Consider the following 22,588-nt stretch of genomic DNA (forward strand, 5'->3'; position numbering starts at 1 on the left):
AGTCTGGACACAGTAAAGGTGCCCAAAGAATGGAAGGAAAGTAAAATAGTGACATTGCATAATGGCGGTAGCAGACTGGGAGTGTGGAATTATAGGCCAGTTTGTGTTTCATCAGCAGTTGTTAAGATTTTGGAGAAATTAGTGAAGGGCCGTTATACAGCGTTGGGCAGATGAAGATAATATTATCTGTGCGAGTCAACATGGATTTGTTAAGCAGTGCTGTTGCTTTAGTAATATGATTGACTTTTATAATAAAGTGACAAGGGCAGTTGATGGGGGGGGGGGGCAGAAGGCATATACTGCCATTTATATGATGGGTTAGTCAAACGGATTCAGGATTGGCTGTCTGATAGGTATCAGAAAGTAATGTATGGTGGGGCAATATCAAGGAGGCAGAAGGTTACAAGTGGGGTCCCACATGGCTCAGTACTGGGACCTATATTGTTTAACCTTTATATCAATGACATTATCAATGGATTGCAAGGGGATATTCTGTTGTTTGCAAATGATGTGAAGCTAGGAAGGGTTATTAGTAATAGTGCAGATGTGGCAGCCCTGCCAGAGGATTTGAATAAACTAAACAGATGGGTGAATGAATGGGGATGTCAGTTTAATGCAGCAAAAAAGTCTTGCTTTTCTTGCTAAAGTCTTGAAGTTTAGGATACATCAATGGGAGGCTGCATACTTGATTGGAAGAGCTGTACTGGAGGAATTAGGAGAAACAAGAGATCTGGTGGGGGGGGGATGATTGATAGAAAACGGAAATTCAGGGAACACATTGCAAAGGTGGTGAAGGTAACCAAGACAATTGCTGAAATATTGAGAAGAACACTGACCTGCAGAGATAAAAGAGTTATCGTTCCATTGTATAAGACCCTGATGACCACAGTTAGACTATTGTTCTCAAATTTGGTCCCCAGGATTTGAAGGGGATAAATTATCTGTGGAAAGGGTACAGAGGCAGATAACAAAGATGGTTTCAGGTCTGTACAATGTTAGTTATAAGGAACAGCTGAGGGAATGTGGAATGCAGAGTTTGGAAAATAGTAGAAGAAGAAGAGGTGATATGATTGGGCCTTTTAAACTGTTGAGAAGTAGTTACAGAGTTGACACTGAGGAGCTCTTACTTGGTGGAACAGCAGGAAGGAGCAATGACAAGGGGCCATCCCTGGAAGTTACAAAAGGAAGAAGCTGTGAACAAGAGGGTGAGGAGTGGTTTCTTTGCATGGAGTATGGTTGAATCGTGGAATGCATTGCCTGATAAAGTGGTGAGAGCAAGAACGATCAATGAGTGCAAGTAGAGGTATGATATACTTTGTGTTTCCTAAGAAGGACCTCCCACGATGAGTCTTTTGACTCCATAGAGGCCTGAATAATAATAATAATAATATGATGTGTAGTCTTTGCGCACCCTTGAGATGTGCCCTCAGAACTTCAATCCACTGCCCACCATCACTCCAAGATCCTGAATCTCATCTACTTCCTTAAGTACAGCTCCACCAATACAGTATGTAGCCTCATATCTCTGTATCCCAAAGTGTAACACTTTGCATTTATTAACATTAAAACTGTGCTTATTTATCCAAGCTAAGTCTATTGAAATCTGCCTGTAGTGTAGAGAATTAACATCAGCACTACTCCTGATAATCCTACCTAACTTTGCATCATTGGCAAACATTTGGAGATCCCAGTCAATCAATATGAAATATCATTAACAAACAAGTTAAACAGTAAGGACCCAAGAACAGAACCCCAAGGCACACCCCTGATAATGGGACTCATACTGAGTTTTTTCCTTAGAATGGTTCAGCACACAGTATAACTAACGCATGGAAAGTGGCCAAGAATTTTTTACAAGATCGTAGTAACATGTTTTCATGTTTTCTCTAACAAGTTGGGAGGACTGCAAAAGCGAAAACAATAATGTGGCCATAAAAAAAAAAGAAGTAGAGATTCTAGAAGGTATTCTAGTTGGTGCTACTATAGTGCCAAAAAAAAATCGAGAACTCATTCTACTTAGTGCCAAAAGGAATGAGAAAGAAAAATGACAGACAGATATTTTTCAGAAAAACAAGCTTAAAAAATATTGAATACATAAAGTGAACCAACATATGAAATAATGGGAGAAGAAAAAAAAAAGAAAAAGAAAAACCCTAATAAATGCAGTTAATAAACGAAAGTCAGATTATTAATGTTTCTCAAATTCTGGGAGGTTTCTTACACCCATATTTACTTAGATTCAGTGAATTGTAAAAAACTTCCCAAAATTTGGGAAACATTAATCCTCTGAGAGAATTTACAATCTAGGCATCTTAAAACACCCAACAGATTATGCCCCACGTAGATAGAACTTTAGTGTGATATCGATGTGTTTCTGGTACTGTGTTGCAATTGTGTATGTGTGTTACAAGTATTAGTTTGTACTCCCTAAAGATGTCTCAGTGACTGTGACAAAATACTGGAAGAAATAAAATAGCATTTAATTATTTTTTTAGTGCTGTTAATACTCTATTAAACCTCCAATATGATGTCCTCCTAGAACTTAAGCCTTAACACACAACTGATCTATTTACAATTCACTGCATGAGTGCTAGCTCAATTCTTGTGCAGTTTATTATCTTGCTCTCCTTTAACTCATTATTCTTAGTGAGCAATACCCTTGAGTCTCAGCACATAACATATTGAGACTCAAGAGTATTGCTAACACTTTTGTCCATTTATTTAGCACTTGTTCTTATTATTCCATCTAATATGACTGCTGTATTTAAACAAAGATTTGGCATAATAGCATTAATTGGAGCATTAATACAAGATTTCAACAGTGGTACTGTATGGAAAGCTAAGTGTGAGTATGAAACTGGCTCTGCTGCTAAAGACAATCCAAAAGAATTCTATTGTTATTAAGTACAAAGAAAGAATGAGCATGAAAGATAACTCTACTACAGATGGTATGTAGCTAGCAGATTAGCAGATGCAGAAAAGCTTGTTCATCTGCTGAGTGCCCATTTTGCTAAAGCTATCAATCTGGTGTATGCAACATTAAATTCAATGCTGCCTCTATACTGGGTGAAGAAATTCAGGTATATGAGAAGGAAATATTAGACCTGCTGCACAAATTAAATAAGAATTGAGTAATAGGACTGATGGGATATCAGCAGAGATGGTAAAAGAGTGTTCAGCTTTACTGGCTGTGCCATTGACCTGGCAGTATAATTTGATTATCAGCACACGGAAGGTTCCACAGAAGCGGAATGAATGTATGATAATATTTAGAGAGCAAAAGGAAAGGGTGAAAGAAATGATTGTTGTGGCAGGCACGAATGATTTGAAAGGAGATAAAATGGAAATGATAGAAGACCTGAATGAATTGTTTGAGGTAGCAAAAGAAAAGAGTGAGAGAGTTAGAATGATTAGTCTTTTGCCACGGTATGACAGTGAAATGTTTAAAAGGAGGGCCATAATTGCGAATGACTTTATGCGTGGGTTATGTATGACGAGTGGTGTGGAATTTGTGGACGTGTGGAGTGAGTTTGATGGGTGAAAGGATCTATATAAGATGGATGGCTTGCATTTGAATGGTTATGGTATAAGAAGACTTGAGAAAGTGTTGCTGAATGTAGTGGATGTGCAAATTCAGGGAAACTAGATTCGTTAAGGGGGGGAGTAGATATACAGTCCTTAGGGAGGCAGTTGAATGTAAGAATGAATATAATATGCTAGAGCAAATAAGGACAACAAACCAGAGTGGGATAGTTAATATAAGGCATCAAGGTAGGGTTGGGACTAATGGGGGTCTTAAATTCATGTACACTAATACTAGGAGTATTAGGAACAAGAAGGAAGAGTTTTTGGCCATGGTTGGCACTTCCAGACCACAGGTTATTGGTATTAGTGAAACATGGCTGACTGTAGATGATATAGCTAGTGGGATTGAATGTGATGGGTATAGTGTGTTCAGGAATGACAGAGAGAATAAAATGGGGGGGAGGAGTATTGTTGATGATAGCTGATGAGCTACAGCCAAGGAGAATAGAAGTTGAATTGCAGGATAGAGAAAAGAGCACATTTGAGGCCATTTGGTGTGAGATTGTGGCTAGCAGAACTAAATATACAATTGGGTGCTGCTATAGAGCAGGTGATGGAAAAGATGGTGGTGACTATGCACAAGCAAATAGAAGAAATGAGTGGAAGGAGGGTGATTATTATGGGAGATTTCAACTATGGTCGCATTGATTGGAGTGAGGAGAGGACACACGGGAGGAAGGAATTGGATTTTATGCGGTTATTAAGGGATAACTATCTGCGACAGCATGTAATGGAAAATACTAGGGGTCAGAGAGTGCTTGACCTAGTAATTACATCTGAGGATTTGGCTGTAACAAATATGACCACATTGCCACCAATCGGTGAGAGTGATCATAGGGTCTTGACTTGGGAGGTGGCTAAAGGTGTAAAATTTTCAATTAAGACAGGGTACATGTGGAATTATCGGGCAGGAAAGTATGACAAGCTTAGGAGTTTGATTGGCTCAGTGCCAAGGCATGTACAACTGCAAGGACTAGAAGTTGATAGTGCGTGGGAGGTGGTTAAGAAGTGCTTGCATGAAGCAATGGCTGACTGTATACCTAGAGTCCGAATAATGGATGAATAACACCATTAAGCTTGAGCTGCAAAAAAAGAAACAACTATGGAGGGAATTTAAGGAGAAAGGTGACCGGCAGGCACATGAACGGTATAAAGTGCAGGCCAGAAGGGTGACGAGTGTGGTAAGAAAAGCAAAAAAGGATTACGAAAGAACATTGGCCATGCAGGCTAAAGAGAATCCTAAACAGTTTTTTAGATATGTAGCAAGTAAAAGGAAAAATGTACATGGCAGAATGATTTTAAAGAATGCCGATGGTAGGGAGGTAACTGAATCAGTTGAGATAGCTGAGTTACTGAGTGAGCACTTTGCAAGAATATATCATCCAGGTGGTGACATTGCAGAAACAAATAAACCAGTAGATTATACGGGAATTGTGGTGAATGAAGTGGAGGTGAGTAGTCTATTGCATAACCTCAATATCAATACATCTATTCCAAGTGTGAGCAAACAAACTTTGTTTGCTCACACTTGGAAAAAGGATTAAACTAATTTTATTATACTCTAACCAAGTGAAAAATAAACTTTCTGCATGGCCTCTTGTTCTTTGACTATCTGTCATATATTGAAAAATTTCTTTTGCAACAATTTTATACAACCCTTTAATATCTTATAAGTTTCTGTCATGCCCCCCTCTTTTTCTGCCTCTCAACTAAACTTTGTAACAGGTTACAAACTAAATTCAACCTATCTTCATAGGGAGTGTTCCACAGACCTGCTACCAGCTTAGCGATTCATCTCTGAATCTTCTCTACCACTTTCTGGTCTCCAAGAAACCCAGGTGACCAAATCTGTGCACAGTAGTCAAGATGTGGCAAATCATGGCCACATCTTGAGTACTGTGACTACCTATCTTTACTTGTTGCCGGCCTGGTTTGGCTGGGTAGTTAGCGTATCTGCTCTCCAGTCAAAAGGCTGCGGTTTCAAATCCCACTGTAGGCATGGATGTTTGTGATCGTCTGTGAAAATACTAGTGGTGGTGGTCGGTGGTAGATGGCGTTGGTGTAGATGATGAAATGTAGTTGCAGTTGGTGGAGACAGAGTTGTAGAGAAGGTGCCCTCCCTTGATGAGTCTTTGGACTCCCTGGAGGTGTTATGTAATAATAATAATAATAATAATAATAATAATAATAATCCAAATAATCCTTTGAGCTATTTTAACAACTTTTGTAATATGCCCTCTGAACTACAACTCTCAGTCTATCATTATTCCCAAGTCCCTAGCTCCATCGAGTTCCTGCAGTCTAGTGCCATCAATATGATATACCTCATGCAACCTTTCAACCCGAAGTGCATAAACCTTACATTTTGCAACATTAGGTTGACAATCCTTATCCTTTGTCCACAATGCCAATTTATTTAAATCATCCTGAAGGATATCTACATCACCTTTATCAACTATTGCTTTCCCCAGTTTTATATCATCAGCAAACAACTGAATATCCCCTCTGAAATCTTTCCCTATATCATTGATATACAAATTAAAGAGCATGGTGGTCCTAGTACAGAATACTGAGGTGCTCCACCAGTCACCCTCATTCTCCTAGATTTCACTCCACCATATACGACTCTCTGGTGTCTGTCAGTCATCACTTCCAATCCATGCTACTAGCTTTGTATCCATTCCTATTTGCTCCAATTTTTGTAATAGTTTTCCATTTGGTATTCTGCCAAAATGTCTTTGCAAAGTCCAGCAACATCACTTTGTAGCCAATTCCTTTACCCAATTCCATTTTCACTTTATTATAAAATGTGAATAAATTACTAATCATCTTTTCCAATACTTTAACAACCACTCGTAATATATTACTTGGTCTGTAGTTTGCTACCTCCGTTTTGGAGCTTCAATTTTGATATGCATCTCTATCACATCGACAACTGCAAAATCTCACTTGGATGATACAATGACTAAAGAACTCAACTATTTTGTTTGCTTCTGTCACCTCCCTGCGATAAGCATTGCTTAAAGCCATCCTACCATGGTAATTTATCCTCTTACTTGCTACATAATAAAAAAACTCTTTTGGGTTTACATTGGCCTGCTTAGCTAATTTTCTTTTATAATTTGATTTGGTCTTTCTTACAAAACTAATCACCCTTTTTTGCTTTCACTTTGTACTGCTCATGAGTGTGCTGATAACCTTTTTCTTTATATTACCTCCACAGTGTTTTCTTATTTTGAAGCTCTTGTTTTATATCTCTGCTCATCCACTTAATTCACACTTGGTTTATCCTCCTGACCATGGGTGTGAAGTCTTGAATTTATTCTATCAAACAATCCCTGATCACTTTCATGCACTACTGAAATTCTTTTCTTGTAGCTTCTCAAGCCATTGCACTGCTCCAAGATGCCTCCTAAGTCAATCCTTTCTTAACAGAAAGGATTTATGAATGCAAAGGTGACAACTGATGTTATTTTAAAATATTTCTAATTGTTCAGAATGTGCTGTACATGTTTACACATTCATCTGTATGTGATTGGCTAATGAAGTTTAGAATGTACTTAGACAAGTTAATACTTGGATTAATATTTAGATGTTTAGGATCTAATTTTTGCTGGCCTGGTTGGCCGAATGGTTAACGTGTCTGCTCTGCAGCCAAGAGGCTGTGGGTTCGAATCCTGCCATGGGCATGGATGTTTGTGATTGTCGTACAAACTTTGTGTGGAAAGGGAATCTGACCCTACCACTTATTCTAGCAGAAGACATTATTGCTAAAACCATGTGAGGTACAGCATCTACAGATGTCAAATGTGAAAATTTTATTTATTTTTTAGGATCTAATGCCGTTTCCAAAGACTCCCAGATATTTTTCTCCATTGTATCATAGCAATGGTGTAATAATTCCAATTTATCCCATAAAAACTTAATGTCTCATTTGCAAAGCATCTCGTGGGTCAGCTGAAGAGAGGGCATGTGATTACAAAGCTCAGGCTTTACTCTTATGGTATTCAATATCTCAAATGTGTTCTTCAATATGTTGTTCAATTGATTTTCTGTCTGTCCACAGTGCATTGTCAACACCCTAACATAAAATTCACCTACGAATTAGAATATAATGGTTCACTCCCATTTCTTGCCCTTCTACTAACTAAAGAATCAGGTAAATTAAAAGTCTATATTTCGAAAGCCTACACACTGACAGATGTCTATATACCTCTTCCCATCATTATGGACCTCAAAAATTGGGTATTATTTCCACACTAGGAGCAAGAGCCTGCAAACTCATCACTAACAAGGATGAACTAGCCAAAGAACTTCAGCATTTAAAATATACTTTCTTTCAAAATGGCTATAATGACCATATCATCTTGGCTACTCAACCAACATTAGACCAGAGAAATTTCAAATGAGGATGGAAACAGAGGATTCGTTATGCTTCCATATATCAGCTCTATTTCCATAAAACTAGCAAAAATACTTAAGGAATATAAAATAAAAGTAGTATTTACCCCCTTTATCAAGATGAGATCACTACTCTGCTCAGCAAACCTTGACACGACCGACTGATTTTCCCTTTTCAGTCGTTTCCGACCATAGGTGACTTTGTAGACATTGCCCACAAAGTATTCCTGGTGAGATTATTACAGGGTAGTTCATCATTACTTTCTCCCCCCCCCCCCCAATTTTATCCAGCCTCAGGACTGGCATATGGCTGGGACGCATTCATGACTGTAGTCCGTGTGCATTCAGAGAGCCGGTTTGCATGTTTGCTGGAGAAAAACCCTGCTGTCCATGCCCAAGACTGGCTAACTTGGCTATATCTGAGAAAGAGATCCTTAAGCTCCTCATGGCAGTGATGGGAATCGGATCCAGGACACTCCTTTCCCAGGCATATGGTTGCTAAGTGCAAGGACAAACCTTGACATAGCCCACTTCAATATCTGGATGTTTATCAGCTATGGTGCATTTGCCTTCTTATTTATTTCTTACTATGGACAGACAGAAAAATCAATTTGAATAATGTACTGAAGAACATGTTTGCGATATTGAATACCATGGGAGTGAAGGCTTAGCTTTGTCATCACATATGTTCTCTTTAGTTCACCGACAAGATGCTTCACAAACGACGCACCGGGTTTTATAGGATAAATCGAAACTATTACACCATTGCTATGATACAACCGAAAGAAAACTCTGGGAGTCTTCAAAAATTGTAGAAAATTTTATTGTATAAAAATTGAAAAAATATCCTAAACAACTAAATATTAACCCAAGTATTAATTTGTTTGTGTACATCCACGCCTTCATTAGCCAAACACATACACATGAATTTGTAAACATGCACAACAACATTCTGAACAATTAGAAATATTTTAAAATAACATCAGTCTCTTATATAACTGCATAACAGTTGTCATCTTTGTTAAGTCTTTACTGTTTTGTCTACTAGTTTGTATGTTTATACCTGAAAAAATCATGTGCAATTAGGATGAAATGTTGCATTGCCAATTAAAATAAATGTTATCATCTTATTCTGATGTTTTATGATGATCTTGCCTTATAAACTTTTAACCACACACACACACACAATATAGCGAAACAAAGATGCATATAACCTGTATATGTATGTACTTATATTCTCATCAATATACATGTGCATAATGTAAACAACAGATATGAATAATAAGAGAGAGAGAGAAAGAGAGAAGATTACTTTCCTTTTTATGTGTCAGATCAATATGCAGGATAATACCAATTCATAAATGTGTACGGTGGCTTGCACTTTTTGCGATGTCATTTGACAAAGCCCATTATGGCAGTTTGGCATATATATATATACATATATACATACATATATATTATAAAAAGATTGAATGACTAGAACTGAGAAAAATGAAAACAAAGTTTATTAGTACTAGCACAACAAGTTTCAGCTTGTATCAGCCTTTGTCAGGTGCACATTAAAAAAGAAGAAGAAATAATAGTAAAACGTAGAGGAAATAACTGTACACAACATGGAAAGTTAGTGTATATATATTTTAACGTTGAAGCCTGCACATTCAAAACTGTTCCCTAGTTGGCTTCGTTGTTGGGCGTATGCATACATATAACATCTCGTGAACGCCAGTATTTGACCGCAGTTGAATGACAGTCTGAAAGGTTATAACTCAGGTTGTTGTTGAGATGTAGGGGGTTGAGAATGATTTCCTTGGATTCTATTATCTTCTTTTCTAATTCATCATGGCAACGGAAAATATTAGACTTGTCCCATAGGACTGTATGGCTAGGGTTTTCTTCATTAGAATTGGCTGAGAATAGAACATGGCTGGACAAAGCACTGGCTCGCTTCTCTTGTAAGTGACATCTCTCTTGTGCTCCTCAATGTGCAACTCGATTGACTTCTCTGTTTGGCCAAAGTAAGGTATGTCACAGTTGCACCAGGATATCTAAGATTATGATGTCTAGGTTTTGGATGACTCACTAGGGAGCAGATTTTTGGAAAAGGAGTAAATAAAGTTCTTATGTTGTATTTCCAAAGAACCTTGGCTAATTTGGGTGAGACAGAGCTTATGTATGGTATAGAAATATTACCTTTTACATTATTGGTCTATTCATTATGGCAACCAGGAGGATTTAATAGGAATTTATCAGTAGTTTTTGAAAATAACCATTTAGTTGAAAAGTAGACCTGAGAAAATTGAGTTCTTTATTAAGTTCTATCTCATGATCAAGAAGAGAGCGAGCAAGATGTCCTATAGTAGAAATGATTCCAAACTTTTGAGGAGGATAATGGGGGATTGACCATGGAGATATCTGTTGGTGTGGGTAGGTTTTCTGTAAATCGAGATTTTAAGTTCTTCTGAGGAACAGGTCAATTTGACGTGCAAAAAAGGAAGAGAACCATTAGCTTCAAACTCAGTGGTAAATTTTATGTTTGGCTGTTAACTATTTAGATGTTCAAGGAAGTTCAAGAGAGATTCACGGTCATGGCTCCAAGTCAGGCAAATGTTGTCAATATATCTTCTCCAAATTCTTGGTTTTAAAGGATAGGTTGTACTACTCAACCTTGAGTAGTACAAGCAATGTTCCTGCTTAAACATTTGTTTAAGCAGGAACATTGGTGAATAAGGAGACTATGTCAAAGCATGCCATGCTTTCATCTTCCTTAATAATGATATCTTTTATATATGATACAAAATCCGCAAAAAGATGATGACTTACCGGAAAAACATTTGAGAGATTTTGCCAGATATTTGGAAAGGTTGTATGTTAGAGAGTCAATTCCTTCTACGATAGGTCAAAGTGTGGTATTTACCTTGTGAATTTTAGGTAGTCCATATAACCATGGAATAAACAGATGGAGAGAACGAAGAGAAAGGCGAATGTTTCTAGGTAGTTCAGAGGAAGTTTTCAAATTATTGGTCCGGTTGTCAAGTTCACGAGTGGGATCTCTCTCAGGAATCGAGTAAGTGTCACTCCGTAACAATTCCATCATCTTATTTTGATATTCATCAATGTTAAGAACAACTGTGGTGTTGCCTTTATCCGCAGGAAGAATTATTATTATTATTATTATTATTATTATTCAGGCCTCCAAAGAGTCAAAAGACTCATCGAGGGAGGTCCTTCCCAAGACATAAAGTCTGTCAAGACTCATCGAGGGGAGGTCCCCCCCCTTGAGAAACACAAAGTCTATCATACCACTCTTTAAACTCACTGACCGTTCTCGCTCCTACCACTCCATCAGGCAATGCATTCCACGGCTCAACCACCCTCCACACAAAGAAACCACTCCTTACCCTCTTGCTCACAGTTTCCTTTCATAACTTCCAGGGATGGCCTCTTGTCATCACTCCTTCCTGCTGTTCAACCAAGCGAAAGAACTCCCCAGTTTCAACCCTGTAACCACCTCTCAACAGTTTAAAAGTCTCAATCATATCACCTCTCCTTCTTCTATCCACCAAACTCTGCAGTCCACATTCTCTCAGCCGATCCTCATAACTATCCTTGTACAGTCCTGAAACCATCTTTGTCATCCGTCTTTGTATCCTTTCCACAGTTAATTTATCCCCTTCAAATCCTGGGGACCAAATCTGAGAACAATAGTCCAAGTGTGGTCTGATCAGAGACTTATACAACGGAATGATAACCCTCTTATCTCTGCAGGTCAGTGTCCTTCTCATAATAGCAGCAATCCTCTGTGTTACCTTCACCACCTTCGCAATATGGCCCCTAAACTTTAGGTTTCTATCAATCATCAACCCCAGATCTCTTGCCTCCCCTACTTCCTCCAGTATAACTCCTCCCATAGAGTATGCAGCATCCCATCGATGTTTCCCAAACCTCAAGACCTTACATTTTGTTGCATTAAACTGACACCCCCATTCATTTGCCCATCTATCTAGCTTATTTAAATCCTCTTGCAGGGCTACCACATCTGCACTATTACTAATAATCCTTCCCAGCTTCGCATCATCCGCAAACAACTGAATATCCCCCTGCAATCCACTGGCTATGTCATTGATATAAAGGTTAAACAATATAGGCCCTAGTACTGAGCCCTGTGGGACCCCACTTGTAACCCTCTGCCTCCTGGAAACTGCTCCACCATACACAACTCTCTGATACCTATCAGACAGCCAATCCTAAATCCAGTTGACCAATCTGACATCCAGACCCATGTGCTGCAACTTAAATATCAGCTTATCATGTGGCACCCTGTCAAATGCCTTCGCCAAGTCTAAGAAAATTGCAGTATATGCCTTTGCCTCATCTAATGTTCTTGTAACTTTATTATAAAAGGCTAGCATATTGCTAAAACAAGAGCGTCCTTTCACAAATCCATGTTGATTCTCGCAGATAGCATTACCCTCATCTGCCCAAGATCTTAACAACTACTGATGATACACAGACTGGCCTATAATTAGACACTTCCAGTCTGTTACCACCCTTATGCAATGGCACTATCTTACCTTCCTTCCATTTCCTGGGCACCTTTGCCAAAGCCATACTTTCATTGAAAAGCCACGTTAAAGGCACTGTCAATTCCCTAGCACATTCTCTCAAAACTCGTGGTGAAATACCATCCAGTCCAACTGCTGTACTGACATCCAGAGTACTCAGTATCTGAAACACACTCTCCTCCTGTACCTCCGGACCTGAAACCAGTCCTTTCCCTCTAGCATTAAAACTGACTCCTCTAGGATGAAATACTCCAATAAAGTGTTCAATGAACAATTCCACTATGTCCTCTGCATCAGTCACTCTATTCCCATTTTTATCCCACAATATTATTATTATTATTATTATTGTTCCGGGAAACTCCAAGGAGTCGACAGACTCATCGAGGGAGGCCCTAACATCATCTCTGGAACAACTATTCAACATTCACACAGTATCTATCATATCTTGCCTTGAACTCATTCATGGTCGTAGCACCCACAACAGACTCTGGAAGCTTATTTCACTCATTCACCACTCTCCAAGTAAAAAACCTAGCTCTAACATCCTTTCAACCACGCTCTTGCCCAGCTTCCATGCATGGCCCCTAGTCCTCCCACCACCTGTCATATTTTCAAAAATATCTTCTGGATCAATCTTATAAAAACCCTTCAGTAATTTAAATGTCTCAATCATATCACCCCTCCTTCGCCTATCGTCCAATTTCTGCAACCCACAAATCCTCAACCTATTCTCATAAGGTTCATTCCACAGACCTGCTATCATCTTGGTCACTCGTCTCTGGACCCTCTCCACTTCCTCCCCATCACGAAGAAACCCTGGTGCCCATAACTGGGCACAGAAGTCCAGATGGGGTCTTATCAAGGCTCGATACAGAGGAACAACAACTTGCTTCTCTCTGCATGTTAAAGTATTTTTCATAAGCCAAGTGATTTGGTGAGCTGTTTTAGTCACTTTTGCAATGTGCCCCCTAAACTTCAACTCCCTATCCACCAGCACTCCCAAATCCCTGGCCTCATTAATCTCCTGGAGTACGGTTCCACCAATGCGATATACTGCTGCTGTTCTTTTCACCCCAAAGTGCATAACCTTACACTTTGCCACATTAAACTGACATTCATTTTTCCTAGCCCAGTTCTCCAAACTATCCAAATCATCCTGTAAAATTTTGACATCCTGTGCACTCATAATTGCTCTACCCAACTTTGCATCATCAGCAAACAAGTGAACACTTCCTCTCAAATCCTTTCCAATATCATTGATGAACAAATTGAAAAGCAGTGGTCCAAGAACAGAGCCCTGCGGCACTCCACTAGTCACAAGACGTCTTTTTGACTCCACTCCTGAATAAACCACTCTCTGGTATCTCTCCTTCAACCACCCTCCTATCCATCTTACCAACCCTATATCTATCCCCATCTGCTCCAGTTTACTGATTAGGGTTCCATGTGGTATCCTGTCAAAGGCCTTGGCAAGGTCCAGTAGTATCACTGTAAACCCATTACCCCTATCCAGTTCAGCCGTCACTGTGTTATAAAACGTGAGCAAGTTTCTGAGGCATGATCTGCCCTTCACAAAACCATGTTGTCCCCCATACAATATCCCATTTTCATCTATCCAATCCTGTATTCTTTTCTTGACTAATTTCTCTAAGACCTTGACAATGATTCCTGATATGCTAATCGGTCGGTAATTTACAACAGCAGTCTTAGAACCACCTTTATGTAGTGGAACTATTTTCCCCTCCTTCCACCCGCTCGGGACTAACCCAGACCTGAGACTCAAATTAAACAAAATGTTCAAGGGTACTGACAATTCTTTAGCTGCTTCTCGTACTACACGAGCTGGTATACCATCCAATCCCACAGATGTATTGACATTGAGGTTATGCAATAGACTACTCACCTCCACTTCATTCACCACAATTCCCATATAATCTACTGGTTTATTCGTTTCTGCAATGTCACCACCTGGATGATATATTCTTGCAAAGTGCTTACTCAGTAACTCAGCTATCTCAACTGATTCAGTTACCTCCGTACCATCGGCATTCTTTAAAATCATTCTGCCATGTACATTTTTCCTTTTACTTGCTACATATCTAAAAAACTGTTTAGGATTCTCTTTAGCCTGCATGGCCAATGTTCTTTCGTAATCCTTTTTTGCTTTTCTTACCACACTCGTCACCCTTCTGGCCTGCGCTTTATACCGTTCATGTGCCTGCCGGTCACCTTTCTCCTTAAATTCCCTCCATAGTTGTTTCTTTTTTTGCAGCTCAAGCTTAATGGTGTTATTCATCCATTATTCGGACTCTAGGTATACAGTCAGCCATTGCTTCATGCAAGCACTTCTTAACTACCTCCCATGCACTATCAACTTCTAGTCCTTGCAGTTGTACATGCCATGGCACTGAGCCAATCAAACTCCTAAGCTTGTCATACTTTCCAGCCCGATAATTCCACATGTACCCTGTCTTAATTGAAAATTCTACACCTTTAGCCACCTCCCAAGTCAAGACCCCTATGATCACTCTCACCGATTGGTGGCAATGTGGTCATATTTGTTACAGCCAAATCCTCAGATGTAATTACTAGGTCAAGCACTCTCTGACCCCTAGTATTTTCCATTACATGCTGTCGCAGATAGTTATCCCTTAATAACCGCATAAAATCAAATTCCTTCCTCCCGTGTGTCCTCTCCTCACTCCAATCAATGCGACCATAGTTGAAATCTCCCATAATAATCACCCTCCTTCCACTCATTTCTTCTATTTGCTTGTGCATAGTCACCACCATCTTTTCCATCACCTGGTCTATAGCAGCACCCAATTGTATATTTAGTTCTGCTAGCCACAATCTCACACCAAATGGCCTCAAATGTGCTCTTTTCTCTATCTTGCAATTCAACTTCTTTTCTCCTTGGCTGTAGCTCATCAGCTATCATCAACAATACTCCTCCCCCCATTTTATTCTCTCTGTCATTCCTGAACACACTATACCCATCACATTCAATCCCACTAGCTATATCATCTACAGTCAGCCATGTTTCACTAATACCAATAACCTGTGGTCTGGAAGTGCCAACCATGGCCAAAAACTCTTCCTTCTTGTACCTAATACTCCTAGTATTAGTGTACATGAATTTAAGACCCCCATTAGCCCCAACCCTACCTTGATGCCTTATATTAACTATCCCACTCTGGTTTGTTGTCATTATTTGCTCTAGCATATTATATTCATTCTTACATTCAACTGCCTCCCTAAGGACTGTATATCTACTCCCCCCCCCCTTAACGAATCTAGTTTCCCTGAATTTGCACATCCACTATATTCAGCAACACTTTCTCAAGTCTTCTTATACCATAACCATTCAAATGCAAGCCATCCATCTTATATAGATCCTTTCGCCCATCAAACTCACTCCACACGTCCACAAATTCCACACCACTCGTCATACATAACCCACGCATAAAGTCATTCGCAATTATGGCCCTCCTTTTAAACATTTCACTGTCATACCGTGGCAAAAGACTAATCATTCTAACTCTCTCACTCTTTTCTTTTGCTACCTCAAACAATTCATTCAGGTCTTCTATCATTTCCATTTTATCTCCTTTCAAATCATTCGTACCTGCCACAACAATCATTTCTTTCACCCTTTCCTTTTGCTCTCTAATAGACTCAGTTACATCCTTTATGGTCACACCAGGTTGGTACGATTTTGTCAAATCCTCTACTAACACACCTCTTACTAACGAGTCTCCATACAGCACTCTATCCTTCATTTTGTTCATGTTCACATTCATACGCCTATTTTTCCTGTCATACCTTTTATTATTGGTTGGTTCATTCAGTCGACTTTTCATTCTTCCACAATCATTTCTCCTCCTACTGGCCACATAGCTAAAAAATTCCCTAGGATTTTCTTTGGATCTTAGGGCCAATCTCCTCTCATATTCCAGTTTCGCTTTCCTTACCACACTAGTCACTCTTCTGGCCTGTGTCTTATATTCCTCATGCATCTCTTCACCTGTCTCCTTATATCTCTTCCATAGCCTCTTTTTCGCATGCAATTCCTGTTTAATATTGTTTGTCATCCACTTTACTCCAAATTGCGTCCTCTTCTTCACTCGTGGTATACAACATACCATTGCTGATAACAAATATTCTTTCACAATTTCCCACGCCCTAGTGATATCCACCTGTCTCCTTATATCTCTTCCATAGCCTCTTTTTCGCATGCAATTCCTGTTTAATATTGTTTGTCATCCACTTTACTCCAAATTGCGTCCTCTTCTTCACTCGTGGTATACAACATACCATTGCTGATAACAAATATTCTTTCACAATTTCCCACGCCCTAGTGATATCCCGGCCTTCCAATTCCTCCCTACATGAAACTTCCCGAAGTTGACGTCTAAGACTATTATAATCACCTGCCTTATAATTCCACATAAGTTCCCGTCTCTTTGATACTCCTGCATGTCTATTCATTTTCCAAGTCAAAACCATATGGTCACTCTCTTCAACTGGTGGGAGAGATGTCAACTCTGTTATTATCAACTCTTCTGATGCTATAACCAAATCCAAAACTTTTGAACCTCTTGTTCCCTCTGTTACATGTTGCCTAAGACATTTGTCCCTCAAGAATTCTAGAAATTCCATTCCCCTATTGCTACATGCATCTTCCTCTCTCCAATTTATACTACTGAAGTTAAAATCTCCCATAACAATCATTCTTCTTGCACTTGCCAAACTTAGCTGTCTAAACATCTCCTGGTCCCCATCCTTTGTGCTCCTGGGTCTGTAGCAACACCCCACTAAATATCCTGTCTTGCCTACCTCTACCTCACACCATACGCTCTCAAAATCATTTGTCTCACTTCCTTCCAAATTCTCCACTTAGAGGACATAGGTCATCACTTATCATAAGTAGTACCCCACCACCACGCTTTCCCCTCCTATCCTGACGAAAAATGCTATACCCAGCGACTTCTATTCCTGTTGTTATATCCCCTTCTGTCAACCACGTCTCAGTGATCGCAATAATTTTTGGCCAGGCTGATGCTATCTGCGCCACCAATTCCTCTCCCTTATTCCGGATACTCCTGGCATTAGTATAAAGCATATAAATGCCTGTCAAATGCCTTCGCCAAGTCTAAGAAAATTGCAGTATATGCCTTTCCCTCATCTAATGTTCTTGTAACTTTATTATAAAAGGCTAGCATATTGCTAAAACAAGAGCGTCCTTTCACAAAGAATAATTATATTTTTGTTGTTTTATAACTGCTTAAGAGCCTGTTGTTCCGATGAAGAGATATTGTCTGTAGGGGTTTGATGTTATTGATGATGAAAATGAATTCAATGCAGAGTAGGTTTGCCTCTTGGGTAGGAAGAAAGGAGTAGCTTTTTCTATCTTAGTAAGTAATAATTCTTTTGGAATAGATCTAGGAGATAAAACAAAATTTAAGCCTTTACTGAGGATACTTTTCTCGGCATCAAAAAGATTATAAGTTGATTTGTTAATTACAAATTTTGTCAGGATGGAGGTGTGGTTTCAAAGAAGTCAAATTATTTTGTATTTGTTTAAGGGCTTCGAATTTTCTAATAAGTTTCAATTTATTGTCATTTTGAATTTTGGCAGCTTGAGATTCACTTCTCACTCTAATAAGATTCCAACTGTCACTACCTAGAGATTGTTCAATTTCCTGAGATAACGTGTTTTTTTGCTAAATAAAAAGCAAGAGTGCATTTTGTATCAAATATCCTCTCGGCGAGAAGATCTAACTTTGCTCTATGATAAATTCTTCTAGCCCGTTCCGTTTTAATGTTTTCTTTAAAGAAGATAAACTTAGAAAACATGGCACAGAATTTACAGTGCTTGAGAAACACTAACCTGTTGATGTTCAGGCCTATCCTCTTCAATGTTTTCTGGAAATCCCTCATATTATTATGAGAAGCCTTGTCATATGGACTAGAGGTGTATGAAGATTGATAAGATTGATTTACTCGGCTGTTATACATTTTTATAAAAAGATTGAATGACTATCTATATATATCTTTATATATATATATATATATATATAAAGGAAGGGAGAGGAATTGCGGAGATGAATAATAGACTGGTCAGACAGATAGGAGATTGACTATCTGAATGACATCAGCAAGTCATTGGAAGTGGGAGAAAAATATCCCAGAGAAGGAAGTAACTAGTACAGTTAAAGTTCTGTTCTGTTCGTGAATCATTACTGTTTAACTTATTTCTTACTGATATTTCATGCAGACGGACAGATGGATATTTAGTTGTTAACTAACAATGCAAAGTTGAGAATGATTATAAGGAGCAATGCTCGTGTCAACTGTCTTTGAAAAGTTTAAATTAACTTTTAGCTTTGAAGGATATCTCGGATTTCTCTTTTAATGTTAATAAGTGAAAGGTATGTGCTATACTAGTAAAACTGTATTAAAAAGTGGAGGGGATTCTGGACCTTGGAATGATAGTTGACAGGAATCTAAAGTTCAAAAGATACATTATAAGAGGTGTAAGATAATACACTGTGTTGCTGCTATAAGAATGGAGGATGCTAACCAGAAGAGATTAGTAAGTGGTTGTACCAATGCACTAAGTCTTAATGAGACCATGTGCAAATTTATTATTATTATTATTACATAACACCTCCAGGGAGTCCAAAGACTCATCGAGGGAGGGCACCTACTCCACAACTTTCCATCTCCACCACTCAATCCACCAACTACTACTATGTTCAACATCTACATCAACGCCATCTACCGCTGACCACCACCACCACTAGTAATTTCACAGACAATCACAAACATCCATGCCGACGGCGGGATTCGAACCAGCAGCGTTTTGGCTGGAGAGCGGATACGCTAACCACTCAGCCAACCAGGCTGGCTTTAGTTATCTAGTTTTTATTAAGATGAGAAAACTTTTAGAGAGACAATATCAGGACTCTGGAATGTTGGTTACTGGGAGAGATTAAAGAAATATAAATTTGTAGATAGGCAGAAAAGATGATATACAAAAGATATTATTACACAGAGTGGAGGGTAAGAGGAGAAGAATAAAAGGCTATCCATTGAAGTTGTATAAGGTGTAGTAAAGAAGAGAGTGAAGAAGAGGAGTGAGTTGCTTTACATCAAGAATGGTAGTCAGTGAGGTGAATGTTTTGCTGGAATGTATTATGAATGAGCTTAAGATTCAATATTATATGCTGCTGGTTGAGTGAGACCTACAATGAGACCGTTAATAATAACAATAATAATAATAATAATAATAATATGGATGGTTTATGGTCCTTTTACTTCCACATTTCACTTAATGTGAAATTCATCTTTCACATTAAGTGAAAGATTTAAATACAGAATAATAAAGAAGAGAATTAAATACAGTCACTACTGGTTAAAAAAAAAAGTGACCATTCAAAATTAATAATTAAAAATATTTAAATTACATCCTAATAGCTTTCAAGGTTAATGCATTTCTGAGTTTCAACTTATGGTATCATAGAGCTGTCAAGGCCAAATCCAGCAAGGAGTAATAGGAGCAGAGGAAGTGTCTTATACTGACTGTAAACATTTTAAATAAAACAATACCAAAATATAGAGCCCTCTCTGAAAAAAACTACCCTGATTGAGCTGCTATTTTTAGATTCATCCGTGGAGGATTATATCACCATTAGATCACATGGCCTGCATATAATGAATATGATTGCTCAGCATTGGGTTGCATTTAGTATCTACCTAGTTCAGTAATTTCCACATATTTAACAGTTCACAACTGTTTCCAACTTTTTTTAATGTGGTATAAATTTCCTGAGTAGGTTAGCATTGGCTACCATCTAAAATAATAATTATATCATATCTTGTTTGCTTACTTTTTAAAAGCTTGATAATCTTCACAAAGAGTTTCACATCCTGGCCATTTACAAACCCCATGACCATAGAGAAGATGAACTGGAGGACTTGAAGAACTCCTGACTTCCTCTTTGGGAGTTACAGGAAGGCTGCGTTGGGAAGATGAAGAAGATACTGTACTGACTGGAGACACAGAGTAACTTTCATGTTGGCCATTCAAAACACGATGAGAAGATACACTGGTAGTCTGGTTACTTAATAGTGAAGGAGAACTACTGTGAAGTAATCCGTTTAGTCCCACATCATCAAGACTACCACTGCTATCCTTCCACAGATCATTTGAAGTCAGTCCTTCAAAAGAAAAATACAAATTAAATTCATGTTTTCATAAGAAAACTTAAGAAGAATGTCCCAGGATTCAAAAAAATGCAACACATGTGCACACCAAAACAACTCATAAGAATGAGGATAATACTTTTTCCATTAGTTATTTTGGTGTGAAGTAGCACTACATTAAGAACTATGAGCTGGAACTTAATTCTCTACAGTTCTATTATTCTAAGTCTAAAGAACACTAGTTAATCTATAGTTCTATTCTTGCTGGTTTTAATAAATATCTGGTTATTTTTGTGCTTGGCTTTTGGAAACTGTTAGAATTCTACAGTCTTATTCTTTGATTATCTTTGTCATCATTAGATCTCATATTGGTTGCAGATGAGCTATCCATACCCTTCTTAGGCTGTCTTATGACAGCCTAAGAAGGGTATGCACTGCACTGGTGTATACCAAATCCAGTGCAGGTTTCATCCTCTTTCCTACCCAGGTAAGAGGATGAACGGGTAGAAACCTCAACAAGAATGACAGCTTAAGTCCCCCAAGGATATAGACAGCTGATCTGCAAACCCTCATCTGGTGACAAGGATAATAAAATAATAGGACTGTAATTAATTAATTATTTAGCATATGTTGATACAGCAGCTGTGAGTCTCCTATGGATAGTACAGCATCATCTTATGAAATAAACATGAAGCTATTTCATCAGAAGGATGAAAAACCCAAGTTTCTGTGAGAAAAACCCTCCACCTCTGTATAAGACTGGCTAACTCACCATCTGATTGAAAACACCTGATAAAAGGTTTTCTCAAAGCTAATACCTTCAGTAATACACAAATCACTGGACAAGATCAGAGTTCTTTTCTTGGACTCCTAAAAGAAACTAGGGAGGGGAGGGATGGGGAAAGAGAGAGAGAAAGAGAGAGATTCTGATGAAAGATGGTCCTCTCTCTCACTAACTCACTTCAACCATTATCTCACAGACAAGTAGTTCCAGCTCTATGTCTTTTCTACAGGAATTTCCATGGACACTTCTCCATCAAAATGTCATCCATTATTCCTTCTTTTTTTTTCTACAGCAGCTATCCACAATCCTTTATAATTCAACTGCATAAATGCATCCACCTTCTTCTCCTCTTCCTATTTTGTTCTGGAACAGTCTTTTTTGAAAAGATGGAAGTCGTGGTTATTCCACAACAACCAAAACCTCCAGCTTTTCAAGAAAAATGCCAATAGGTTCTTCTTTCCTAAATCTTGCCCATCACTTTGCACATTGCACTAATGTGCTACAGATTCTTCCATCTCTCATGTGGGAATGATATATAAAAAAAAAAAAATAAAAGAACAGACTTACCTCCCTGCCTCCAAAAGAATATTAAGCAAGAATCTATTCCCTCCAATGCACCAGGCAGCCAAATACTCTTTATTGTTTATCCTATAGTGATGACATCATTAGGACTGTAGAAAAAATTCCTTCACTTTCTCCCTCAAAAAATAAGTGGAGTGACTCTGACTCAAAAGAGAAACTACAAACATGACTGAAGAACTTCATCCAGTAAAACTTTCTATTAAAGAGAATATCCTCACCTGTCTCACTAAAGGTAGCAACTGTTATCAAATTAGTAAACTGTGATTCCATAGATGAGGGTTGGGTTTTGTTTTAGAACAGGCTGCCAAAGAAAACATCTTTCATTCAATATTTTTTATAATTTTCAAGTTTTTTTTTATTAAATGCAATGGACAGTTATGTTTATCTATTCATTATATTTTGTTTTTGAGCAGGTTTTTGAAAAAAAAATTCATAAGTAAAATTTGTTGAAATTTTAAGTTTT

At 38.4% G+C, this 22,588-nt stretch overlaps 1 protein-coding gene across 1 annotated transcript in view; it reads right to left on the reverse strand.

Moving 5' to 3' along the window:
- Nucleotides 1-22,588, reverse strand: part of LOC150109884 (forkhead box protein P1-like) — a 589,350-nt gene that overhangs the window by 145,420 nt on the left and 421,342 nt on the right. Inside the window, exon 7 of the mRNA XM_090397192.1 lies at nucleotides 20,444-20,774. Coding sequence (XP_090253318.1) covers nucleotides 20,444-20,774 — 331 coding nt within the window. The remainder of the gene's footprint in view (nucleotides 1-20,443; nucleotides 20,775-22,588) is intronic.

This window comes from Typopeltis vanoorti, chromosome 1 (genome assembly GCF_054136105.1).
Source record: "Typopeltis vanoorti isolate ZY-2024b chromosome 1, IOZ_Tvanoo_1.0, whole genome shotgun sequence".
Classification (NCBI taxonomy): domain Eukaryota; kingdom Metazoa; phylum Arthropoda; class Arachnida; order Uropygi; family Thelyphonidae; genus Typopeltis; species Typopeltis vanoorti.